At 35.8% G+C, this 27880-nt stretch overlaps 1 protein-coding gene across 1 annotated transcript; it reads right to left on the bottom strand.

The window, feature by feature from the left end:
• kcnj13 (potassium inwardly rectifying channel subfamily J member 13) lies at positions 1 to 27425 on the bottom strand. Its single transcript, XM_056474542.1, has 5 exons — positions 27359 to 27425; positions 27215 to 27271; positions 20634 to 20817; positions 10447 to 10953; positions 1 to 4412 (listed from the first exon to the last, which is right to left on the bottom strand). Exons 4-5 carry the CDS (start codon positions 10940 to 10942, stop codon positions 3820 to 3822), a joined length of 1089 nt encoding a protein of 362 aa, XP_056330517.1. The 5' UTR covers positions 10943 to 10953; positions 20634 to 20817; positions 27215 to 27271; positions 27359 to 27425; the 3' UTR covers positions 1 to 3819.
• Between the last annotated feature and the right edge of the window lie 455 nt (positions 27426 to 27880).

Here is a 27880-nt window from a genome sequence, read left to right as displayed (position 1 = left end):
TTTCCACAGATATTTTAATCCAGTTTCGTGCTCCACCTATCAAAATAAAGGCATTTCTTTTACAGATCAGTCGCCACTCAACGCAGCTCGATAAAAATCATGATTAGAGGCCTGTTTAGAGTCCAGAGATGAACAATCATTCTTTATACATACCATAATAATAAAGTGAAAGCAATCAGCCTTTCCTGATTGACAGACAGTACATGTGCAATATAATCAGCTACAGTAAAAATCATACAGTGTTGTGCCACCAAAGTGAGTGTGCTAATATTTGTCTTTTGTTTTATTGCATAGATTGCATTGCACTGATAATACTGAGATTTTCTTCCAAAATATTTTCTAGTAAGTAATCTATTTAATTATCTATATACTTTATTATTTACATCACTGTTCAGCTGTTTCATATCTCCACCCAAGATTTCAGTGAAAGTCAAAGCTTTCGGGGAATGAAGTAGTAGGCACTTAATAGGGTGGTTAAAGGGATAGTTCACCACAAGATTAATATTTAGTCACTATTAACTCAACTTCAAGCTGTTCCAAACCTTTATATCAACACAAATGAAGATATTTTGGACAATGTTGGTTACCAACTGACTTCCATTGTAGGAAAAACAAATACTATGGAAGTCAATGGTTACCGGTTTTCAACATTTTTCAAAATATCTTCTTTTTGTGTTCAACAGCAGAAAGAAACTCAAACCGATTTGTAAAGTTAAGGGTGGGCAAATAAATAATTTTCACAATTTTTGGACATAACCATATATTTAATGAACGCCTAAAAATAAAGTTAAACCAAAACAAAGACAAAAATATATTAACTCAACCTCAAGCTGTTCCAAACCTTTATATCAACACAAATGGAGATATTTTGGACAATGTTGGTTACCAACTGACTTCCATTGTAGGAAAAACAAATACTATGGAAGTCAATGGTTACCGGTTTTCAACATTTTTCAAAATATCTTCTTTTGTGTTCAATGTGATTATTTTCCCTCTTTTTTCAGTCTAATTTTATTTATAGTCAGACTTTCACAAATTATTTAACTTAAAGATTCAGGGAAATGTTTCTAAATAACGACTGAGGTATCACTTTATTTTGTTGGTCCATTTGAGTATTAGTAGACAGTCTGTTAATACTGCTCCTTCAGCAGACATTTAACTGACTATAAGAAACTTTGCAAGTACATGTCAACTTACACAAACTCTAACCCCAACCCTAACCTAACAGTCTACTTATAATCTGATGAGAATTAGTTGATATGTAGATGTAATGTAACTTATATTCAACAAACGGACCATCAAAATAAAGCGTGACCAAGACTGAAAAGTTGTTGGACATTTACAGGCTTAAAGACAAATCTGGTCATCGTTTACTCTATTCAAAAGCTATGTTTATAAGCTTAAAATCTTAATGAAGTGGTTATGTCTATTCAGAAAGCTTGAATTAAACTGCTTAATTCATATACAGTAGTCAACATTAAAAGCGGATCAAAAAGGTTAATGAAAATTGTCTAAAACTATTGAACAGCACACATTCTCATTGTAAGACAATTTAGATATATATTTTTATCTACTTCAAATGTTGACTACTGTAAATCTTTGTTGTTTAGCATTTTCGTGAATGTTTTGAAGCAACAGGGTCTCTTAAAGTTACAGACATCTCTCAGATTTGATTGAATATACAGTACTTTAAAGGTTTAGTTCACACAAAACTAACTATTCTGTTATTAATTACTCTCCCTCATTTTGTTTCAATCACCTGAGACTTTCGTTCATCTTTGGATGATTGTAAATTACGATATATTAGATGAAATCAGAAAGCTCTTTCATCTTTCATCAGTGTTCTTAATCTCAATTCCTGGAGGGCCACAGCTCTGCAGATTTTAGCTTCAACCACCTCCAACTCACACCTGCTTAATAGTGTCTAGTAGTCTTGATCACCTTGATTAGTTGGATCAGCTGTGATTAGGGTTGGAGCAAAACTGTGCAGAGCTGCAGCCCTCCAGGGATTGAGTTTGTGACCCACGTCCTGCATAGACAGCAATGTTCCTGAGATATCCAAAGTCCAGAAAAAAAGAACCAAAAAATAAATCCAAAATGGCATGCTTCCATACTATATAGTATGCTAAAAACAGTATGCAAGCAGAGTAGTATGTCCGAATTCATTGAATTCGTAAAACAGTATGCGAGATTCTGAAGTGCACACAGGATGGCCGCTGTGCTATCCCTTGATGCACCGCGAGATAATTTATAAATGGGAGCGAAGTGTAGATCATGGGATGATGGCAAAATGGCAGATGCAGTACATCCGAATTCCATTCACACTACTGACATTCATACTGTATAGAGCAGGGGTGGGCAAACACGGCCCTGGAGGGCCTGTGTCCTGCACAGTTTAGCTCCAACTCTGATCAAACACACCTGCTTATTGATAATTAGTGATCTTGGAGACTCTGATTAGCGTGTTCAGGTGTGTTTGATTAGAGTTGAAGCTAAACTATGCAGGACACCGGCCCTCCAGGACCGAGTTTGCCCACACCTGGTATAGAGGATACTTTTCCAACAAAGCCCTGCTGTCTTCAGTGGTGTGTGCTGTCTTCAGTGTAATCATACAGATTAGAGCACAGGTGTCAAACTCAGTTCCTGGAAGGTTGCAGCTCTGCAGTTTAGTTCCAACCATAGTTAAACACACCTGATCGGGCCTTCAGGCTTGTTTGAAACCTACAGGTAAGTGTGTTGGGAACTAAACTGTCCAGGAACTGAGTTTGACACCCCTGGATTAGTGGATAATATTTCATATTAAATATCTTAATTTGTGTTTCAAAGACGATCGAAGGCCTCAGAGGATTGAAAGAAAACAATGGAGAGTAATTAATAATGGAGTGGTCATGTTTGGGTGAACTAGTGCTGTATTATTTCTCAAAGGATGAGCCGTTTTCTTAGTTTGAGAAAACACGAGGGTGAGTAAACAATGACCCTAAATGTTGAGTACTTTAACAATTTAAAGTTGGTGATGCAGTTTTTGTGGTTCATCAAGCTTATTTTCTTCAATAATCCAAAATCTGATCAAGGGTGAAGCAAACAAAAATACATCATTATTGTAATGCTCTTTGTCCACATACACACTGTAAAGTCTCAGGAGTGACAACCACATTTAAAGTTTTTTAAGTTTATGTCTCTTTTCTACACTGTAAAAAGTGATTAGTTGATTACTTTAAAAAAGTGAGTAAGCTCCTTGACTTACTTAAGAAAAAGAAGATTGTTGCCTTAAAATTAAGTAAATGAACTGTGGATAATTATAAAAATTAAGTTACGTCAATGTACTTCCACGTTACAATGAGTTTACTCACTTTTTAAAGTAACTAATCACATTTTCAGTAACATTAATTCATTTAGATAAAAATGACTTTATGGATGAAGAGGAAATCTCTCCATAAAGCGCTTCAATAATTTAGTTAATGCAGTAAGTAAGGGCTCAAACATGATGCTTAGTCTGGGGTCTTGAGTTGTCAGTGGAATCAGGGTGAAGATTCGTATAATAAAACATTGTACATTCCACTTCTCGCAGATGAAGACAATCTTAAACATCTGTCATGGTGCGTGTTCAGCAGTACTACAAGATGAACGCATGAATCAATGCATTCATAGCAGCATTTTGAAGTGTACCTAACAGGGCAAACGAACATGTCAGATGATAGCTAGCTGAGCTTGTCTTCTGGGATAAATAAGTCATTCACTGGAGGTCGTGTTGTGAAATGAAATGCCCTTTTTTATGAATGGAGAATTCATACACCCTTGCATTAAAATAAAGCACTTCTTCTACTCCACACGGTCGCTGCCTTCTCCATTCAGCTGAACCACCACATGCTCTTTATCCGGTGTATCAGTGGTGTGTGTGTTGGCCAGTGTGAGTGGACAGGGCACCGTGTCGAAATAGCGCATGTTTGGGGTTTTGTTCTGGTGTACAGACGTCACCTTGGAGAAGCAGTAGCCATATTGGATCTCGTCAGGCAGGTAAGATGTCCTCTTGTGGTAACCAGACCCTGTGCTTTCCTGAGTCGCAGTGAGAAACACTACAAGCTCAAAGTGTGTTTGGCTGCTTGGGTTGTTGATGAAAGGAGTGGATGGATTTAGAGGGTGAAAGAAGGTCAGAGGGGAGAGGAAAAGAGGGCAAGATCTGGAGCCCAGGTTGTCGATGCTGAACTCCAGAGCAGTTTGGTGGAGTTCGTGATCGTCTCGCTCTTCGTAGAGGACGGCACTCACGGATACGTCCACTAGAGGCTGTGGCTGGAGGTTACACACTCGAAACATTAGACAACGCTGACCTTTCTGCTCACAAACCACAGCCTGAGGGCTGAAGAGGATCCCGCCGCATCGCTTCTGAGGCCGAGAGAACTTGGCTACAAATGCACCTGATGGGACAGAGAAAGAATTTGGGGATTTAAAGTACACATGAAAGCAAAACTAACCATATTGATTTGGTTAGCTCACATTGCTAGTTTTGTGGTAAACAATTCATCTGTGCATGTCACTGAGAACAAAAAATGTTTGCTCTTGCTAATTGAAGTCTGAAAATGCACTTCCTGTTTGTTTTTTTTCAGTTAAATTCTCAGATTAAGTCTGTCTGAGGCAGGTACGGCTCAATGAAGGTGGTTGGGGGCAGCTCTTCACTTCACTTTCCACTCTTCGCTTTTGTACTTTGAAAATGCTTTGATAGGGCCCATACCGGCCAGCAGCAGTATTTGGAGTGGCTAACATATCTAACAATCAGATAAGGTGAGCAGGAGGCGTCTGTTAGGTTGTAATAACTCTTTTAAAAATCTTTTTCCTGAAATTTCTGAATGAAATGCCTACTTTACTATATCCAATCAGCTCGCAGTAGAAAAAAACAAGCCACGCTCACTGTTTTCTCATTTAATATTCTGCTTTTCTGGAACTGTCACAATATGAAAAAAAGGTCAAAGCTTCCAGTTCATGTGGACTTCATGAATGAAATGGAGCTAAATGTATGAAAAGGGTTTATTTATACTGCACAAAAAGTTACAAAATTCACATGATTTTTTTCAAGTCCATAATTTATGACACAAACGTACATTAGAAGTGAGAAATTTGAATTTAGATAATTACAATTTTATGAAAATGAACTGTGGTAAAAAAGCTAAATAATAATAATCGGAAATGTGGACATAAGTTATTATTTATACTACTACTATAATAAAGCAAATTTACAATAGTGGAAAATTACTACGGCTGCACGGTGGCGCAGTGGGTAGCACGTTCGCCTCACAGCAAAGTTGCTAGTTCGGGTCAGTTGCCGTTTCTGTGTGGAGTTTGCATGTTCTCCCTGCATTTGCGTGGGTTTCCTCCGGTTGTTCTGGTTTCCCCCACAAGTCCGAAGACATGCGGTACAGGTGAATTGGGTAGGCTAAATTGTCTGTAGTGTATGAGTGTGAATGAGTGTGTATGGATGTTTCCCAGTGATGGGTTGCAGCTAGAAGGGCGCCCGCTGTGTAAAACATATGCTGGATAAGTTGGTGGTTCATTCCACTATGGGGACCATAGATTAATAGAGGGACTAAGCCGAAAAGAAAAAGAATGAATGAATAAAAATTACTACATATTTTTAAAATGATGAATTATAGAAACTGAAATAAGCAAAGAATAAACACAACTGTAAAACTTGTAATTTAGTAAATAAAGTTAATAGTGATAATAATATAGACAGCAATAATAATAATTTACAAAATGTTTGTGAAGATAAACTATACAAAATATGTATAATAATAAATTATTAATAATCATTTAAAAATAAATTGTCATTCATAAACCATTGTCATTCAATGATGGCTTCATTCATTTTGTTTTCGGCTTAGTCCCTTAATTATTCTGGAGTCGCCACAGCAGAATGAACCGCCAACTTATCCAGCATATGTTTTATGCAGTGGATGCGCTTTCAGCTGCAACCCATCTCATTTGCTTACGTGTCTTGTCACATGTCTTTGGACTTGTAGGGGAAACCGAAGCACCCAGAGGAAACCCACGCAAAGACGGGGAGAACATGCAAACTCCACAAATAAATGCCTACTGACCCAGCTGAGGCTCGAACCATCAACCTTCTTGCTGTGAGGCAATCGTGCTACCCACTGCGCCACCGTTGCGCCAGCTTGCCATTCAAAATAGTAAAATCCTAACAGATAACAGATTTCACATATACCTACTTTAATACATTTATTTGCATTTCCCACAATGCAAAACTCTTTTGTTTTTCTCTCAACTGTGATTTTATTAAATTCCACATTCTTCTTATTTTAGTTCCCATTCATGACATTTTAAAAGAAAAAATTAACTAAATTAACAAATCAAACTAAATAATTAATAGTTTTACATAATTAATAATTTGACTAGTTTAGCAGTAAGTCTCTAGTATTGTGAAAGCAACTTTTATTATTTAAAACTAGTACAATTTAAAAAAAAATCACAGGATAGTTTCTCTAGCTGAGTGATTAGTTACATAACCGCAGCAGCTCGTCTGATTGGCTTTGATTGGATTGAGCCAAGATGGAGCCCTAGAATTTGGTTCACAACAATCACAAAAAAAGAAGAAGACAATGAAGATACATAATGGTCTGTATCAGACACTACACATGATAGGCAAGCATCCAAAACTGTAAAAGAATCAGTAAGACATGTATTATTGAAATGTAGAAAATATGAGGAAGAAAGAAGAGAAATGTTTCAACTAACAGAGAATGACAGGATAAATATTAATATTCAGAATCTCTTAGAAGTAAGAACCCAGAATGTGGTTAAACATCTTATAAATTATCTTAAAAACACTGGTTTGATGGATAAATAAATTATAATTATTATTTTTCCTGATTCTGTCATCTACTGTTCTACACTCCAGTCTGGTAGGTGGCGGTAATACATCTTTAAAGTTGGTTGGCAACCGCCAATAAAATCAAAAGAAGAAGAAAAATGAGCCAAGATGTCAGCCTGCAGGTAATAACTAATTAAGTTGCTGTCAGTGCATCAAAAATTATTTTCTTAGGTGAATGTTAATGTAAACATGCTGCTTGTTGAATTTGTTGATTAAGTTGCAGTGTGTTTATGGGTGGTTACAACTTTCAGTTTGGCAGATATGTCGATATATCAACATGCGCAAACCCCATGATTAGATAAAGCTGGACTTACCCCTGGATGTACCCCTGATTTTATTCCAGGCTATATTGTTCAATTTAAATGTCAGCATTATCTGCTCAATACAAAGCCTGAATTGTAGAGTATGTACATTCATTGCCTCACAGATCATACTGTATGCAAAGTCCTCGTGATGAGTTTTATTTTAAATATATATTTCTGAAAGAGTCTTTCTGGCTGTTTTTCTGACCTTTAACCATGTGAAATGCATGTGAAACAAACTTGCATCCTGCTCATGCATATGTATTGAGTCTTTGTGAGATTATGAGGTAAATAAGTGACAATGTTGCTTTTCATTATGTATGCTGTCTTTAAGTTACTGTTTGGTTCAATTATAAACAGGGGAACGTGCTGAACTAGTCAGCAGGTAAACAGTTTGATGATACTTTGTTTAAACAGTAATGGAAATCTGGGATGTATGTGTACTGTATATGGTGTTTTATTTGTTCAAAGGTGTTTAATGGAATATTCCAGCTTCAGCAAGTTAATGTTATGATGTATATTTCACAAAGGTTAGTCAATTTTAATGTGAGAAATTGTACAGTACACTGTAAAAATGCCGACTGAGGTGAATTTGGTTTTATATTCACACACTCGAATTTTATCCTTAATAATATAATTTCAGAAAAGCATCCTTTGCAAATTCTAAATACTTAGTTACTCTCAGGGACGTTTATATCGAAGTTGGTATTTAGTTGTTTGGTACAAAACACCATGTTGGTGTTTCGTAACCTCAAATTTTTGGTCGAGGTGGGTTGTTAGCCCAATGCTTAACCCCCAACCTCGAGGACCAGAATGTACACACATACACTACGGACAATTTAGCTTACCCAATTCACCTATAGTGCATGTCTTTGGACTTGTGGGGGAAAGTTGAGCACCCAGAGGAAACCCACACACAAATTCTAAATAGTGAAATCATATTTGCAGCCAATGACTATCTAAGTACAAAATTTTTCACAGTCAAATAAATAGTTCTAATGTTGCTTTGAGGTCATACTTGCATGTGATTTCAGACTGGATATTCAAAAAAGCATGGTAAGCAATATAGGGAGCAAGTTGTCAACTGAACGAATAGGTAAATATCAAACCAACTTTACCTCAATAAAATGCTGGGCTGTTTGAAGCCAATGTGGGGTCAAATATTAACAAACAAAAAAAATATATTTAAATTTAGTATAAAAAAATTAACCCAACATTGGGTTTGTTCATATTTGACTCAACATTGGGTTAATACAACCTAGCATTTTTTAGAGTGTACCAAACATTTTCAGTACAGTATGCATGTTTCTACACTAACATGGTATTGGTTGAACCACTGCATTTGCTGCATTATACATGGCTTCATACACGCATACAAATAATAATTAACAGTTCTGTTAATTAACAGTAGCATAACTGTATGTTTTAGCAGAAATTATCTGAATCTTGTGATTTGTTTAATTTAGTGATTATGCTGTAGTTTTTAAGTCTATTTTGTTGAGTTAAACAGCAAGAAAATGCTAAATGTTTTTCTGTTTATTAGTTTTTGTAGTGCAGTAGTAATGCATTTCATTGCATTATGGGACATTGAGTTCTTTTATAACTCTGCTTGATATAGTAGTTTAAAACAATATATTGTCCAAGGTGGTTTTAAAAATGAAATGCAGCTTGCTTTTTTTTGTTTTTTACATAAATTTGCTGGCACTTGTTGATCAAATCTGGAGTAACCCTCCAAATCCCACTATTTCTATTTTGACCAATTTGAGGGTGCTTTCACACTTGGGTAGAAAGCCTGGCGCAAACCAGTTTGATTGTCCCCTCTTGCCACCTTTTTGGCTGGTTTGTGTTCACATTGTCTTTTTTCCTTCTGAACCCTGGTACGCTTGCGTCATCAAGCTGCTAATGTGTGTACAGCTGGTGCAAGGTGTCAGCTACGAAAGTCAAGGTGCCAATATGCATAGACGTACGCACATCGCGGTCGTGCTGCTTTTACTGAATCTTTTGGTTTTGGTAAAATATAGAGAGCCACTTGCTATATCTGCTGAAAAAAATATTAAAAACGTTCAGTACATAACGCGCTGTCCACAGAGCTTGTTTTTGGAGGAGGCAAGCAGACATCATCACTGTGTTTGCCCTGGCTCAGTCCCGCTTGTCACCAAGGTAAAGTTAGGTGATGCACATTATGAATGTTAAGAAAAGTTTGTTGTTTGTTTGTTGGTTCACTTCTGTTATTTGTTACAATTGCATTCATATCAGAAGTGAACCGGGCCAGAGTAGTGCAAACCATACCCTAGACCACCTCTTTAAAGTGGACTTTGGTAAGGTTTAAAGCAGGGGTGTCCAAACTCGGTCCTGGAGGGCCTGTGTCCTGCATTGTTTAGCTCCAACTTCCTTCAACGCACCTGCCTGAAGGTTTCTAGAATACCTAGAAAGAGCTTGATTAGCTGGTTCAGGTGTGTTTAATTAGGGTTGGAACTAAAACATGCAGGACAACGGCCCTCCAGGACCGAGTTTGGGCAGCCCTGGTTTAAAAACATAGTTCGCATTAGCTTCAAGAGTTCACACTTAGCTGATGATTCATCTGAAGCTTGTTTGGCATGTTGTCCCGGGAGAGAGCCCTGAGCTCAAGGGTTCGCAGAGTGAGAGGGGAGCTTGAGCTTGGTGGATCTCAAAACTCCCCAGCTGCAGTAGCTAAGGGAACATGTGAGAAGAAAGGAGCTAGACAAGTGCCTGATTTGTTAAATCTGTCATGCATTATGTTTATCATTGGATGGTGGGAGGAAACTGGAGAACCCGGGGAAAACCCACGCGGACACGGGGAGAATATACAAACTCCTCACAGAAACACCAACGGCCTGGCGGGGACCAGGGCCAGCAGTGTTCTTGCTTTGGGGCTAACAGTACTAACCACTGGGCCGCCATGCCACCCAATCTATGGTAAGGAGGAGGAAGGGGGTTTCTTCCTGATGAAGATAAAGTGGACTGAAGACTGTGGTTATTTATAGAAACATAGGAATCATATGATTGGAAGATCGTGATTAGCTAATATGAGACTGTGACGGCTGTGATAAATCATAAGCACGTGATCCTCTCAAAATTACTTTAGAAAAAAACTTCACTAAATGTACCGTACTCTGATGTCAAACGAACCTAGGTGCGGTCCAAAAGTGCTAGTGTGAAATCACCCTGAAATGACAATTTTTTAAATAAAACCTCTAACCCAGACTTTACACATATTATCTCCACAGTAAACTGAAAGATTACCAGTGATGAAGGCCTCCAGCATGAGTCCCAGCAGCATCTGCAGGGCAAGCAGTGCGATGGCGGTGGGACAGTCTGCGTTTGGGTACATGGTGCCATACCCGATGGTGAGCTGCGTCTCCAGGGCGAAGGAGAAGGCGGCTGTGAACCCATTCACATGTTTAACACACAGCACATGACCAGGGGGAGGAGAATCATGATCCAGGACATCCAGGTCTCCGTTGACCCGAGCCAGCAGGTACCATAATACAGCAAACAGCAGCCAGTGAAGCAGGAATGAGCCACAAAAAGCTAAAACCACCCACCGCCACCGTAGTGCCAGCCATGTGCCCCACAGGTCCCGCAGGGCACTGAAACACGTCTCTCTGGAGCCTCCTCTTGTGTTTCCTCTTGTCTGGCTTCTGCCGTCTTTGCTGACCAGGCGACGGCGCAGAGGTTTGACCATTAGAGGGCAGGAGGCCTTTTGGTCAGCGGTGGTGTTTGTCATGGTGGTAGGCATGTGGATTGTATCTGAAAAGGTGAGCAAAAAACACAGTCAGATGTTGCTAGTTTTCACGTGTCATAACAGCATTAGGGGAGCGTACACCCCCTTATGGGTAAAACATTACTATCTCCTGCTGACTGCCAAGTCACAGCATGAATAATTGATCTTTTTTTCTTAGCCAAAAATTGTATAATTGTTGTGCAATAAGGTTTAGCTTTAGGAACGGACAGGGAGACTGTACTGCTACAGAATTCAGAGAAAGATCAACCAGAAAAGAGAAATTTATGCATTTGGTAGCATCATTGCCCATAACAATCCATGGTATCAATAATTGTCAGTGCGTTTGTGTGCTTTTTATACAGTTTCTATTCTAATTTGCAGGTTAAGGGCATTTAAAGTATAAATTGAAGTCAAAGCAGCAGAAGTGAATGAATAGATTTTGCCTACCAGCACATGACTAAAAACCATCAATACAGTATTGTGCAAAAGTCTTAGGCCACTAGTATTTCCAACAAAAAAAAAAGGTTTAAAGTCAGTTATTTCAACATTTTTCTATAGCATGTCAGTTTGAAATATCAATTTACATTTTCAAACATTATTTTTGGCATTAATTGTAATTAAAGAGTAAGGTTATTGTCTCCACAAGGTCTGACCTGATCATTATCCAGTTTGTCTGGAATGACATAAAAAAACAGGACAAACTAAGACAAACTAAATGCAGAAGAACTCTGGCAACATCTCTAATGTTCAGACTGCAAGATTTTCAAAGTAGTCGTTTTTCACACTGCATGCCTATCTGTGTTAGCGTTCTGTCGGTGCCGTGTTTACACTGTAGGATGGATCGGCGACAGGGGGTTTCACATTGCATGACCCTGAAATAGGAAGAATCGCTGACAACTTTGTCCAAACTGCCTCTCACAACCAAACGCAAGAAGTGACATGGAAACAACGCGAGGTCACGTAATATATCTTTTGTTATTACATAATGGAAAATGCACTTATTTTGCTCACCTGACTTTTGATGAAAAAGTCACTTCTTTTTAAATTTTCAACCCGGTTGTGGTATTGCTCAGATGACACATCAAACAGACAAGGGTGCCAAATTTCCACTATTTTTTCCCTCCATTTCTTGGGTCCAAATAAACTGAAAATGCACGCTTTCAACTTCTCCCCAATCACCTCGCTGGCCTGCAGGTACCCATACAAGTGGATGCTGCTCTCTCATTGGCTGTAGGTAATTGCCGATGTTATTTTCAAACAGAACACATTTCACACGGTATGATTTGAATCGCTGACAGCTCCAGATATTTAGCATGGCAAAAATCTCACAGGTGTCTGCGACTCATCGGCAATTCTCTCAGTTCGTATCTTTGATTGTGACTCACGTGAACGAGCACCGATCTGCCTGTGATTTCAGGCATTTGTCTGCGATTTCTCAAACATGTCGGCCAGTCAAAATCGGGGCTGAAGTCATGCAGTTTGAACTCAGCATAAGATACTTCAAAAAACCTACCTGCAAAAAATACTTGTGCATATGGAAATCTGATGTTCTTAAAGGGTCATGAAACCCTCCTCTTTTAATTCAAGACTTAAATGGGCGTGGAAAGCTGTGAGCAGAAGGTAGGGGATTGAGCATGACAGAGCAAAAATTAAGCTGCATAGGAAAATAATTGGTAACACTTTAAATAATTGTCTGTTAGTTAATGTATTTACTAAGATGAACAAACAATTAGTAATACATTTATTACTGTATTTATTCATCTTTGTTAACATCAGTTAATGTTTCAATAAGTCATGTTACACTGTAAAAAAACGCTGGGTTCCACACAATTCCTTCATATTGTCTCAACACAAATCAGAAAGTTAACTTAATTGTTTTTACAAATTTAAGTGGATTGAACATAAAAATTTTGCTGATTCAGCTGATTTTAAATCTTTTTGAGTGCAGTTCATGTTAAATCAGTGTGTGCATTAACTGATGTTGACAAGCACAACTTTGGATTTTATTAATGCATAAGTAATTAATGCTGAACTATGAATAATAAATGCTTTACAAGATTCTCCACACTTAGTTAATGTTAGTAAACACATTAACTAATGGACCAATGTTAAAAAGTGCTACCAAATAATTAATACAAAATGAAGTGGCTAAAGTTCATAAAAAGTACAAATTAATACTGAAAATATAAAAATTACTTCAAAATATGAATTAATGCCAGTTTAGTGAATAAATACTAAAATAAAATTCTGTTCACACAAAGCTACCTTAATGCTTCAAGAGCCGAATGATCATTTTTAAGATGCATATTATTTTTAGTCCTGTTTTCTTTCACTATTGACAGCTCATAACGGAAAACAAGGGACGACAGTGAAAACTTTCAGGTGAACTATTGCCTTAAAATTTTAACCTGCATCATGAAGAACGTTAGTCATCTGTGTTATTCTTGTGAACGGCAGAGATGTGTGTGTGTGTGTGTGTGTGTGTGTGTGTATTTCTGTGCACTGATTTAATTGGTGATGTTTCTCAGTGGGGTGTGTGTGTAGAAAGGACAGCAGGAATGTGTGTTTAATCCGTTTTTTCTTCTTTTCCTTCACTGTCTACCAGACGACTGCGAGTACAGTAATTAGTCTGACACTAAAAAGCCAAGCACTGAAATAATAACAAAAAGAAAAAAAGGGCTCCAGCAGCACAATGTTTTTTCAGCGTGTCACAATGCTTCATGATATTAGATTTTGTGACAGAGACGCAATGTAGCAGCTTCTTGTATAACAAGTGAAAAGTGTCAGTAAATGTTATGCAGACAGTGTAAGTGAAAGTGCATGAGCGCAAGGGTGTGTTTGGATGCCAGTGCTTGAGGTTAAACTGTAAATAAGAAGAGAGTGTCACATTTTCATTTAACCAATGCTAACTTGGCCTCTGGGTGAGGAGAGAGGGAATGTAAATCTGCTTTCAGTCTTGGCAAAGTCTTGCAAATTGACAATTAGATTGAATGGATATCATAGCCTGACCTGACCTTGATCCCGGCATAGGGTTAAGCGGGATTTTGGAAATATTCCCTACAGTTTGGTGGTATTTCTATTTCATATTGATCCAAATTATGAAATCTTTTATTATATAAAATGACAGTTTTCTTTTATTCATTTATGTAATGGCAAAGCAGAATTTGCAGCATCTTTACACTGGATGCATATTAGCAAACAGGATTTTTCTTTACACAAAGTTGTCTACTGTAATGTCTACGTTAAACATTTACAAATATGACCCTGAACCACAAAACCTTAAGTCTTAAGTTACAGGGGTATATTTTTGCCAATAGCCAACAATACATTATGAGTCAAAATGAGTATTTGTTTCTTTTATGCAAAAGTGGGATTTTGGAAATTATTCCTACAATTTGGTGGTATTTCTACTGACTATTCTTGAAAAATATCTAGTGAAATATTATGTACTGTCATCATGGCAAAGATTAATAAGAAAATAGTTATTAAAAATATTGTTTTCGAGATGTGTTGAAAAAATCTGAAATTGGGGAAAAATATACAGGGAGGCTAATAATTCAGGAGGGCTAATAATTCTGACTTTATAAAACTGTATATATTTATTATGTATATGTAATAAACACATACATAGCCAACAATACATTATAAGTCAAAAAGAGCATTTTTTTTTTCTTTTATGCAAAAATTGTGATTTTGGAAATTATCCCACCAATTGGGTGGTATTTTTACTGAACACAATATGAAATGAATAAGGCCTTTTTTACTACAGTTTACTACATAAATTGCTGTTTTTATTATGTAGTATCTGAAATAGCTTCTGCTCATTTAATAATTATTAGTTATTGTAATTATTTGATCCAAATATGAAAATATGTTTTATTATTTAAAATGATTTTTCTACTGGAATATATTTTAAAAAGCTATTTATTTATTTAATGTAAAAGCATAATCATCAGCATCTTTACTCCAGTCTTCAGTGTCACAAAAAATATAATTAGTAGTTGCCCTAAATTTTTACGTATTTAAATTAGTTATGTTAACTTATTAAACTAACTTAAATCAGCAAAAAAATTTTAAAAGAATGAAGTTGAAACATTCATTCATTTATTTTTCTTCGGCTTATTCCCTTTATTCACCAGGGGTCACCACAGTGGAATGAACCGCCAGTACTGGGAAACATTCATACACACTCATTCACACACATACACAATGGGCAATTTAGCTTATTCAATTCACCTATAGCGCATGTGTTTGAACCATGGGGGAAACCGGGGCACCCAGTGGAAACCCACATGAACACGGGGAGAACATGCAAACTAAACACAGAAATGCCAACTGGCCCAACCGGGACTCGTACCAGCGACATTCTTGCTGAAGTGACAGTGCTAACCACTGAGCCAAAGTGTCACCCCAAAGTTGAAACATAAATTAACATGAAACATGTTTTCAAGCCTTATTAATAATATATATTTTTAATGGTGCAAGATTCTTCGGAAATCATTTTAATATGCTAAGTAAATGCCCAAGAAAAATTTCTAATTATTTCAAATAATTGTGAACAGTCGTGATTATGGTTTTTTCTAGATTTGTTTTGATAAAGTTGAGGTTCAAAAGAACAGCTTATATCTGTAATAATAAACTTTAGTAACATTATGCATTAATTTTCAGCATGTATGCCTTCAACTGATCAAATATGACAGTAAAGACGTTTATTAAAATATAAAAGACTTAGATTTATTATGTTATTTGCATTTATAGAAAGATATATGTATATATATATATATATATATATATATATATATATATATATATATGTATATATATATATATATATATATATATATATATATATATATATAAGAAATATTATATAGCCTATTATTTCTAAATATTAATATTAATAATATTTAGTATTAATTATTTACTACTCTCATTTCCTCATTATCAGTGTGCAAAACAATATACTTTGCATTTTATTTCCTTATAATTATATACTTATATAATGAATAGAAAGTATTACTTCACTGAAATTTGACAGTATTAAGTTGCCTCATAAAGGCAGTAAATACATTTTAATAAAGTATTTATTACAATTACTGCTTCCACAGTTCATGATTTTGATCATAAATTGCTTCCACATGTTATTAGATTAACAAAATGCTTCTTCAACGCGTTCCAGGTCCTACTGTCCCTATTTAACCTCTGGTCCCTCTCCATGAACTGGACTTTAGATGAGGCAAAGTAGTGAACATTTTCATTATATCATAATTTAAATTTGTGATTAATGTAAACACGAGAGAGTCCATCACATGAGAAATGACGGTGGACTGAGGTGTGTCCTGTAGCTGTGTGTGTGTGTTTGTGTGTGTGTGTGTGTGTTTGTGGCGCATGTTCTTCATGTGACCGTTTCTGGCCACAGGCTGATTAAAACACATCTCTCTTTATGTCTTCTGTAGCACAGATTAACTCTTGATGTGTTGAAGGAATGTCAACACTGCATTTATAACACCACATTCACTCCACCTCTGAAACCTCAAATGGGCGAATGTTATTTAAACAGATCTAACACTGCCACATTTCTTTTATTGACATAATCATTCATTGCCAATGCTAGTCTTTCTAGTAGATTGCATTAGCTTGGCTTTCTGTTGACTAATCAGTGAAACTAATCATATTTCATTTAGTGTGAATAGCCCTTTTCACAAGTGGGTACACTTGAAAACAAAGGCACCAGGAAGAACTAAAAAGAGGTTTTTACAGTGATGCCTTAGGCCCGTCCAGAGGCGATTATAGGGGCTCAACATTTCAAAGAGGGACCTGCAGTTTGCATAACCATTATATAATATGTAATCTGACCAACTTTTGGTTCTGGTACAAGACACATTAATGATTATGGGAAATGATAATAAAGTAATATTGTACATAATACTTAAAACATTTGCTTGTTGACAATTTTATGTGGCTTTGCTGTTATATCATTAAAATTGATCATATAGTTTGCACTATTAATTATTTGCTGTTTATTTAAGGTAATATGATTTAACATAGTTCCAATACAGATGATTTAACTATGTACCAAAGCCTGGATTCTTAAAGAAACACTCCACTTTTTTCATTTTACAAGTGCCATAGAGTTAAACAGTAACCATTTTTTTCAATCTATTTAGCCGATCTTTGGGTCTGGCGGAAGCACATTTAGCATAGCTTAGCATAAATCATTAAATCAGATTAGACCATTAGCATCTCGCTCAAAATTGACCAACTGATTCAATAATTTTCACATTTAAAGCTAAAAGTGCTCCCACCAGACCAGTGGATTATATTTAAAACAATAATATGTTAATATAATTTTAAAAAGTTTTGCTGTTATAGCTTTAAAATTAATCTAATTAAACTTTTAATGTTCTTTAGCACATAGCTTACACTATGAATTATTTACAATTTTTATTTAAAACTGATATGATTTAATGTAGTTCCAATACAGGTGAATAAACTGTACCAAAGTCTGCATTCTTAAAGGTGCACTCCACTTTTTTTATAAAGTAGGCTCATTCCTAAGTCCCATAGAGTTAAACAGTAACCATTTTTTTTTCAATCTATTCAGCCAATCTTTGGGTTTGGTGGAAGCACAATTAGCTTAGCATAAATCATTGAATCCGATTAGACCATTAGCATCTCGCTCAAAATTGACCAAATGATTCAATAATTTTCATATTTAAAGTGCAACTCTTCTGTAGTTACATCTTGTACTAGGCTGATATGGCTAGGGACTATACTCTCATTCCGGCGTCATAATAAATAATATTATGTAGGAGAATCTAGGGTAGTTCACCCCAAAACAAATAATAATCATTGATGGGGACTACAATATAATTTTGCCTGTTGCAGCCATGGTATGGCACAAAATACTATTTATTATTACGCTGTAATGAGAGTATAATTCTTAGCCATATCAGCCTAGTACAAGATGTAACTACTTTTTGAGCGAGATGCTAATGGTCTAATCTAATTCAATGATTTATGCAAAGCTAAGCTAAAAGTGCTCCTGCCTGACCCATGGATCGGCTGAATGAATTAAAAAGTGGTAAATCTCAACTGTTTAACTCTAAGTGAACTGGAAAATGGGCATATTAAAAAAGGAGTGTTCCTTTAAGCGTCACATTTTCAGAATAAAAGAAAGATCCAGTTTTAAAGCATTTATAGCTTGACAGTTAAACTTGGCTAGACTGGACACAGCCTTCTTTGATAACTAAATAAAAGTAAGCTCTCGCCTACAGCATAGCGATTTGACAATGATCTCAACATTTCAGGAGAACCAACCAATCAGCTCCACACTTTGTATGGATTGTTACACGCATTTCAGTATTAACAGTAGACTACACTCTAAAAAAAAAAGGTACACGGTGGTACAAATAATGTTCCTTGAGGAACAGTTTTGTACCTTTGTAAAAGTTGTACCTTATATGGTACAGAAAATACCTCTTATGATACTGTTCTGTGCCTTTTATGGTACAACTGAAATGAAGGTACTCAATTGTTCTCATATAAAAGGTACAAATAACAACTCCCTAAAAATAAATATGACTGGAAAAGCAAAGTGATTATATGAATAATTTCCATATTAAAACAAGAATCATTTAAAAGCATATGTTTAAAGAAACTCATAAACATTAATTATTAAGTTCTATAAAACAATAATACAAAACAACTGGTAAAACATAAAACTATAGGTATTGTGAACTTACATTTAAGGCATTTTAAATAAATGTTTGGTAAGCATTTTTGACACTGTTAAGGTACAAAGTGTCTTGTCACTGTTGTGGTACCTTTATGGATCAGATTTGTACCTTTCACAAAGGTACAATATTGTATCTGCAGGCTTTAAAAAACAAAGGTACATTTTGATTTCCCATGGTACAAATCATGTCCTTAAAGGTACAAACTGCAATGAAACAAATTTGTTTCTTTGTCTTAAGGTACAATTCTGTCCCATCAAAAGATACTGTCCCAGAGACAAGGGTGTTGTACCTTCTTTGGTACGATATTGTACCATTTTTTCCTGAGAGTGTATTTACCTTAGATTAACGCAGAGCAGTCAAACACTGCAGCACTTTTTCATATCCTCCATAAAAAAAACACTTATATTTCCTTCATCTATAATGTCCAGGTAAAACATTTATAAATTACTTGAAGGTTTGAAAGTAGTGTAGTGATTCGTTAATATATTAAATCACATTTTAACATTGTATTTCTATCTTTTTTTATTTTCTTTGACTTTTTCTCAGTCATATCTTTGATTGACATTTCGCTGAGCTCTACAATTATTAAGCTACTTCAATGACACCTCACCTTGTGAAAGCTTATTTTAACACATGAGAAACAATAGCAAAAGAATGAGTAGCTGATTCCTGGATATAAGATTAACCTGGACCTTTGTGTGTGTGTGTGTGTGTGTGTGTGTAAGAGAGAGAGAGAGAGAGAGAGTGTGTTTGATGGCTGCTGTCAGTTACTGTAAGTACTGTATCTGCTGAACTTTAGCACATGTCGTGCATGGTTTACTTATGTGAACTTCAGGATGAACTACAATGGAAAAAAATGTGTTTTGTTTCAGTGACTTTAGTTACCAGTTTAACCAGAGATCTGGTCTGATTAAAACTGAGTGATTCTCCACTGCACACAGTTCAATGTGTCAGAGTGCAAATGAGTCTGGTGTGCTCATGGGTAAATGATTATTTTGAGTGTGTGTGTGTGTCTGTGTGTGTGTGTGTGTGATGAAAGTCAGGAATAGAAGAGAATAGAGAAGGTATGTGGACATTTAAAGGACATTTATCCCCCCCAAAATTGGAAACATAATTTGTTTATTATTTTAATTAATTTAATTTGTAGATATGTATTCATTTCTTTGAAAAAGAGCCAGGGCACATGTTTTAGGTCTGCAAAATGACAAAGAATATCATAATATTAAAATGAAATCAGTCTATATGACTCCTATAAAGTATTCTAAAATCATATTTCACAGTTTAATGTGATGAATAGAGCTTACTTAAAACTGCATTGTTTTAATAATAATTATTATTTGCTTATTTACACAATTCAAATGATTCTGAAGCCGTGTTATACTTTTATGTGATGAATATGGCAAAATGAAAGGTTTTGTTTCATTATTATTACTATTATTTGACTTATTTCCTTTTGTTATTTCCTTTTTAGTGTTATACAGTGCAAAAGTCATGTTGGTGGTGATAAGTTTTTGTCAGTATACAGCTTGACGGACCCTGTCCTCATTGAATTTCATTTTCAGCCCAAATGTTTATCAATAAAGTCACCTTTTGTGTTCCAGGAACAAAAAAAAGAGTCATATTGGAAAAGGCAAGAAGCTTGTTAAATGACGACAGTGTCTGTGTGAACAACAAAAAAGGTCACAAAAGGATGATCCATTGCTTTAAGGCAAAAAATGAGAGGGGGAAAAAATCCAAAAATGTTACGAAATGCATCCTTAATGAATAAAGTGATTCACGGACACACACACATGCATGCAAACACAAACACTGCCCTGTGCTGATTTGTTTTCAATAGAGAGTTTGTCCGCTCAGACTGCGATTAGTCATGCTCACCCAATGCAAGATATCTCTGATTTTTATTTTCTAGCTATAAATATTACCGAATAATCTTGCTAACGGAGCATAGAAAAGCTACTTTTACTCACCCGATTTCTCTCTTTGGGCTTTTTAAAGGAGATTCTTCAGTGTTCTCCAATGAAGTGTGAAAGCTTCTAGGATGTTGAAGAAGGATCTAGATCTTGAGGAACCGCAGATCCTCAGGCGGAGTGTGAAACCGAGCTAGATCCTTCAGTAGGAGACACCAAAGAGTCAGATGCACTGAAGAAACTCCTGCAAACACACACACACATGTAATGAAAAGAGCCGGCCCTGAAACTCATTGGTCACATTACTCAGCATGTGGCCAATTAGGAGAGCTTGAGAGAGAACACCTAGAGTCACTTCTGTGTGTGTGTTTGTGTATGTGTGTATGATGGAAAAGGAACAGTACTTTTCTTTCTAACTCATCGTTTTCTTTGACTGTTAAACTTCCATCAATTACTGTTTCCGTTTCAGGGCTAAGTATAGTGAAAGCAGGTTTTGTCCTGTTTTTGTTAGTCAGCGTGATTCTTTCTGCATGAGCGCATGTGTTAACGATTACATAATGTGTCTCATTTAAAGGGTCACACTTTTCAGTCGCAACTTTGCTGATGATAGTTCCATGATCGCATTTAATTAAGGTTATGTTTTCGTTTGTTTCAGATCTTTCGCATAATTGCGTCACAGCGTATCTCAGATTGTTTGGTCTTGTCAGAAATGTTTGATGAGGAATGTTTGAGTTCATATTGAGATCTCTGACTTTGTTGAGCTCTTTAAATGAGATTTTTTTCATTCTCTGGTGAGAAGTTTAAATCTCATTTAATCTCATCAGCATCAAGGAGAAACAACAGAGATATTAATCAAGAGATCTTGATTATAAATAAGAGAACTTAAGTGATTTAGCTTTTCATTGGGCCGGAACACATTCATGAAATTAATACTTTTATTTAACTAAGTTTGCATTTTACTTAATATTAAACTTCCAATAATAAGTAGTTTTTTAAATAATATATAATAGTTTTGAAGTACAATTAAATTAACATTATTAAATCAATATCAGGGTTCAACGGTAAGGATTTTTTTTACTGGCCTGATCTGGCCAGTGGTTCAGATTTTTACTTGCCCTGACAAAATTTTCACTGGCCCCACCAAAAAAAGCAGTTAATAGCTTCTTCTTTGCCATTTCTTAGCCATTTCTGTCAAAAGCCAAATATAATTATTTACATAAACTTTTTATTCAGCATAACTTTTCCTTAAATACAACTGACAATGTAAAAAATTACAATTAATGTAACTAAATTTGAAAAAAAAAGTCAGAATTATTAGCCCCCCTGTTATTCCCCCCCCCCAAAATTCATTTCTAATAGCTGATTTATTTTATCTTTGCCATGATGACAGTAAATAATATTTTACTAGATATTTTTCAAGACACTTATACATGGCTTAAAGTGATATATAAAGGCTTAATTAGGTTAATTAGGTAAGTAATTGTATAACGATGGTTTGTTCTGTAGACTATAAAAAAAAAATAGCTTAAAGGGGCTAATAATTTTGACCTTAAAATGATTTAAAAAAAATTGAAAACTGCTTTTATTCTAGCCGAAATAAAACAAATAAGACTTTCTCCAGAAGAAAACATATTATCAGACATACTGTGAAAATTTCCTTGCTGTGTTAAACATCATTTGGGAAATATTTTAAAAAAAGAAAAAAAAAATTCCAAGGGGGGATAATAATTCGGACTTCAACTGTTTTCATTCATTCATTTTCTTTGCGGCTTAGTCCCTTTATTAATTAGCGTCGCCACAGCCAAATGAACCGCCAACTTATCCAGCATAAGTTTTTACGCTCTTCCAGCTGCAACCTATCTTTTTTTAAATTAATAACGGATTTATGACAACTAATGAGGGGAGTTCCATGAATGGAACCCTTACCTTACAGACGATATAGATTTAAATAATTAAATCGATTTAATTTAAATACAATACTGATTAGATTAATTAAAGTTAATTGTTTAATGTGTGGTTTAGTTGAAAACTCCAACAATTTTGTGGCGATCTCGGACTGATTGTTTTGGCGCGGACCCGAGCGCGATTGTGGGATTCATATATGCCAGATGAACCGTGCTTACTGGGCAACGAGGACCCTGTATTTGCATGCAATTAACAAACAGTCGCAGTCAAATTAAACCTTAGTGACAAGACAGCATTGGCCCTATTGGGCCAGTAACCATCCTGTATTCTGTCCTGAGTATCTCGCACGCAGGCCCCAGGCCAGCGGGCAGTCCTTATTGTCGAGTCCTGAATATGCATTTACTTGAGACGCTAAATGATCTAAGATATTCCTGATTATTTATTTAATTTTATTAACTTTAAAAAAAAAATTAAGCAATTTAATGAGGTAAAGGAAGTCATAATGAAGGCATAATACATTTTTTGCTGTTCCATTCTATCTTGATATGTTTTAAAAGATTGAAACTTAATATCTTAAGTCATATAAATGTCATATAAATGTATGGTGATTTAAAACTTTACTTAGTTGTAATAAACAACAGGACAGAATGTTTTTTTTCACAGTGTGAGATTAAGTGTCATATTTGCAAATGAGAATCATTTCTTGTATAGAAAACTTCAACTTAAAATGAGTTTTCCACATAAAAAAACCTCTAAAATATCATCAAAGACAATCAGTGTGTTTTGTTTTGATTTTATGGTGATGTATGAACAGCTTCCTTGGGCCAGACAGGCTCATCATTTTTCTGTGCTATGGCATTTGAATACAGAATAGTTGCCTCACACAGCTGATGGTCTCAGTTCATTGCAATGATAAGAAATCCAAAGCTGTTCATCGTGAACTAGATAACAAGTAATGGCTAACAGCTAGCTAGCTACAGGTAGATTATGTAACTTAGTTAGAAATCAAACATTGCTGTTTACTTACTGTATAACTGTTTACATGTTTGTTGGATTGTCATTTTTGTTAAGGTTCATATTGGTTTCAGAGGTCTCAGAGGACACGGTGGCTCAGTGGTTAGCACTGTCACCTCACAGCAAGAAGGACGCTGATTTGAGTCCCTGCTGAGTCAGTTGGCATTTCTGTGTGGAGTTTGCATGTTCTCCCCGTGTTGGCATGGGTTTCCTCTGGGTGCTCCAATTTCCCCCACAGTCCAAAGACATGCGCTATAGGTGAATTGAATAAACAAAATTGGCCATAGTGTATGTCTGTGAATGAGTGTGTGTGGATGTTTCCCAGTACTGCGTTGCAGCTGGAAGGGCATCTGCTGTGTAAAACATATGTTGGATAAGTTTGCAGTTTGTGGAAAAGTTTGCATCAACATCAGTGCCTGAAATGGTTGGTTCAAAGAATCTCTAAATCCCACCTTTCTGAGTGCCTACTTTGCTCTGATGGGTCAGTTCAGATATATGTTGAGGTTTTTGTGATTGGTTAACTGCTTGCAGTCAGAAACAAATGTCCATTATTATCTGAGTTGTAGCTCCCCTTAAGCACTTGTAAACAGAGATAAGTTAGCAACAATTTGCCGTTTCAACCTTTTGGATTTGCTTTTCACAGCATCGTCTTGAAATGACAGCAACACAAACCAAACTCTTCCATGCTTCAGCAGCAGTTTGTGAGTCAAAGTATAGTTTGAGCATAGTCGATGTAGATCATAGACTGGCATTATGTGTTTTTATTTAAAACCTATAGTTTCCTAGGTTTATACAATAAGAATCAAATTAATGACAACTCATTTCAGGCGGTAAGATTCATTTCTTTCTTTCGGGAAACATTGGGTCTCATTTACTAAACATGTATTTTGTGTGAAATGTGTGTACGGACGTTTTTCAGGAATAAGTTGTGATTCTTTAAAAATGTTTCATATACTAAAATTTATTCTAGACATACAAAACAATTCAAGAGCAACTTATAGCACACATACAAATATACACATACACATAATCATGTATGCCTGGGGCCTTATAAGCACGTGCAAAAAAACCTACATACAATTGAAGTCAAAATTATTAGCCCCCCTGTTTATTTATACAATTGAAGTCAAAATTATTAGCCCCCCTGTTTATTTTTTTCCTAATTTCTGATTAATGAAGAGATTTTTTTTTTCAACACATTTCTAAACATAATTGTTTTAATAACAAATTTTTAAAAACTGATTTATTTTATATTTGCCATGATGACAGTAAATAATATTTTACTAGATATTTTCAAGACACTTCTATACATCTTAAAATGACATTTAAAGGCTTAACTAGCTTAATTAGGTTAACTAGGCAGGTTAGGGTAATTAGGCAAGTTGATGTAAGGTATAAGTTATTATTATTGTTCTGTAGACCAGGTCGATTCAATTACAAATTCAGTTGGGCCAGATTGTCAAACAAAGAAAGTTAGCTGGGCCAGTCATTTTAGCGGCTTTGTAATGACAAATTTTAAAACCAACACAAACAAACTTATTGAAAAACACTAGGTTTATTCGTTGTTCCTCTTTTAACTTTGGGCAGTTTGCAGAGCAAAAGGTGCATACAAAAGAGCTGAATTAACAGAATCTGAGGCCCCAGTCATGTATAAAGTACTAGACACCCAGACTAATAAAAGTATAAGTGCTCTATCAAAAAAGTGACTTGAGTAGCAGTTGAAGTGCTCTTTAAGCACCATACTTATGTGGAAGTACTAAAGTATTCAACATTTTTTGTACTTAAGTACTGCAAGTAGTTTATTCTAAAATTTATTACTCAAATACTGAAAGTAAAAGTACAAGTATTGTGGTATTAAAGAAAGCAGTCAAAAGACATATTGTTTTGTTTATTTTAAATATCTTTTTTGGGGCACGTGATCAAGAAGAATGAAAAGAACCATGGTTTACGATTTATTTTATATATATAAATTGTAAAATTATAAAATGTTAATTTTTGCAGGTGAAAAAACTGCTTATGTTTTTTTATTTCAATAAGGAAACCTGTTGAATTGACATGTGTTTATTACCCAATAAATATGTATATTGTTCTTTTGAGTTTGTCTGTAGCCTTTTTTTTTAAATGATAGCACATACCATACCTTGATCCTTAGTCTTTAACTCTTGTGTACTGTTTCAATGTACAACCCTTTATTTATGTTGGTGGCTGTTTTTGTCCAATTGACCTCCATTATAATGACATTTTTTGATTGCAAAGCCTTGACAGCATATAATCATGCGTTCTTGATTGTTGGTGGTTTTACCTTTAGGGAAGATGTAAAATGTATAATTTTTACTGTAGATGATCAGTTGGCAGCATTAACTGTTTAGATAGGTCTGCGTAATTAAGTTTCTGACTTGTATATGGAGTTTTACGGAGTAAAACAGCAGATTATAGTGTGTTCATAAATACACTTACTATTTTTACTATGTACCCTAGGTCAGGGTGGACACCCATGACATGTGGAGTCCCACAAGGTTAAATTATGGCACCTCTCCTGTTCTACCTTTATGCTCCCACTGAGCCAAATAATGAGAAAGAACCAAATCTATTACCACACCTATGCTGATGACACCCTCTGCCAATGCATTCATGAAATGAACAGTTGGATGTGCCAAAACGTTCGTTAGTTAAACAAAGAGAAAACAGACGTCATTGCATTTGGGAACAGAGATGAGGTTCTCAAGGTGAATGCTTACCTTGGCTCTAAAAGTCAAACAACAAAACAAAGTCAAAGAATCTTGGTGTGATTCTAGAGTCAGATCTGAGTTTCAATAGCCATATCAAAGCAGTAACTAAATCAGCATACTATCATCTCAAAAACATTGCAAGAATTAGATGCTTCCAGTTAGGACTTGTTCATGCTTTTATCAGCATCAGGGTGGATTACTGTAATGGACTCCTCACTAGCCTCCCAATAAGACAGTCAGACAGTTACAGCTCATCCAGAACGCTGCTGCCAGGATTCTGTCCAGAACCAGAAAATCAGAGCACATCACACCTGTCCTAAGACCTCAATACATTGCAAATATGCTCATTGAATATGCTCAGATCATTAGGATCCATTTAGAAATTCCAAGGGTGAATCGGCCTACAGCTATCATGCCCCCCACTGCTGGAATCAGCTTCCAGAAATGATCAGATGTGGTCCAACATTAGGCACGTTCACATCAAGACTGAAAACACATCTGTTTAGCTGTGTTTTTACTGAATGAGCTCTGTTACGTGCGACAGATCACACTATTATGTCTTTCTTCTCTTGTTTATTCTTTTATAACCTGTTTTAACACATTTTAATCTGTTAGCAATCAACAATCAAGAATGCATGTTTATATGCTGTCATGACTTTATCATGCTGTCAAATGTCATTATAATGGAAGTCAATGGGGCAAAAAAACAGCCACTGGCATAGCGAAAGGGTAGTAAATTTGTCCACAGTGTATTGTTGAATTTTCCCAATATATGTGTCAAAGAAAGTTTTGTAACCAAAAATCATTCCATTTGCTGAAACACAGAGAAAGCTGGGGCCAAATTAAGACTCAAAATCAGCCCAGAGTGGATGAAAACATCCCCAACAGCACACAAGGGTTAAACAAACTGTTTTATTACACACTACATAAAAAATAACATCGGAAAACAAATATGTAAGGCTCTTGTCTACAGAAATGCCGGTGTTAACTCACCTTTGAGTTGTTCAAAACTTCTGGTGTCTTTCAGGAAAGAGTCGATCCTACAAAGGCCTAAGGGAGAGTAAAAGATCTTCACCTATAGTATATGTTATAGAACAAAATCATTGCATGAATTATGTTGTTCAAAAGTTCACGTACTACCGCATGCTTCCTCCTCCAGCACCAATGAGCTTCTGCAGCCTTTGATTGCAGCGCAGTGTCTCAATTGTCCTGAGGCGAAGCAGGGCCTCAACATCTTTGAGAACTGTGAGGAGAAATCAGACGTGCAGAGAATACAAGGCACAAAAAGAACTTACACCACCGAGAGGTTTCTTTGGTCAACCACTTTAATTTATAAGCATTAAAGCTCATTCTAGGAACTGTTCATGGATATCTGTTCATCAGCTTTGGGGAATCAAATCAGAAACAGTTTAGTAGTAGGAATTTAAATGATTCATTTAAGAGGAAAAAACAGAGGGATGTTAGTGTTTTTGCTTCATTTTGACAGTTTTTAGCTATCAAGCAATTTTTGTAAAGAACTGGTCACATTCTTGTTGTATTTGTAATGCTGAATTCATTCATTCATTTTCTTGTCGGCTTAGTCCCTTTATTGATCTGGGGTCACCACAGCGGAATGAACCGCCAACTTATCCAGCATTTGTTTTATGCAGCGGATGCCCT

Source organism: Danio aesculapii, chromosome 15 (assembly GCF_903798145.1).
Source record: "Danio aesculapii chromosome 15, fDanAes4.1, whole genome shotgun sequence".
Taxonomy (NCBI): Eukaryota; Metazoa; Chordata; class Actinopteri; order Cypriniformes; family Danionidae; genus Danio; species Danio aesculapii.
The sequence above is the reverse complement of the archived record's forward strand: the minus strand, read 5'-3'. Positions and strand labels throughout refer to the sequence as shown.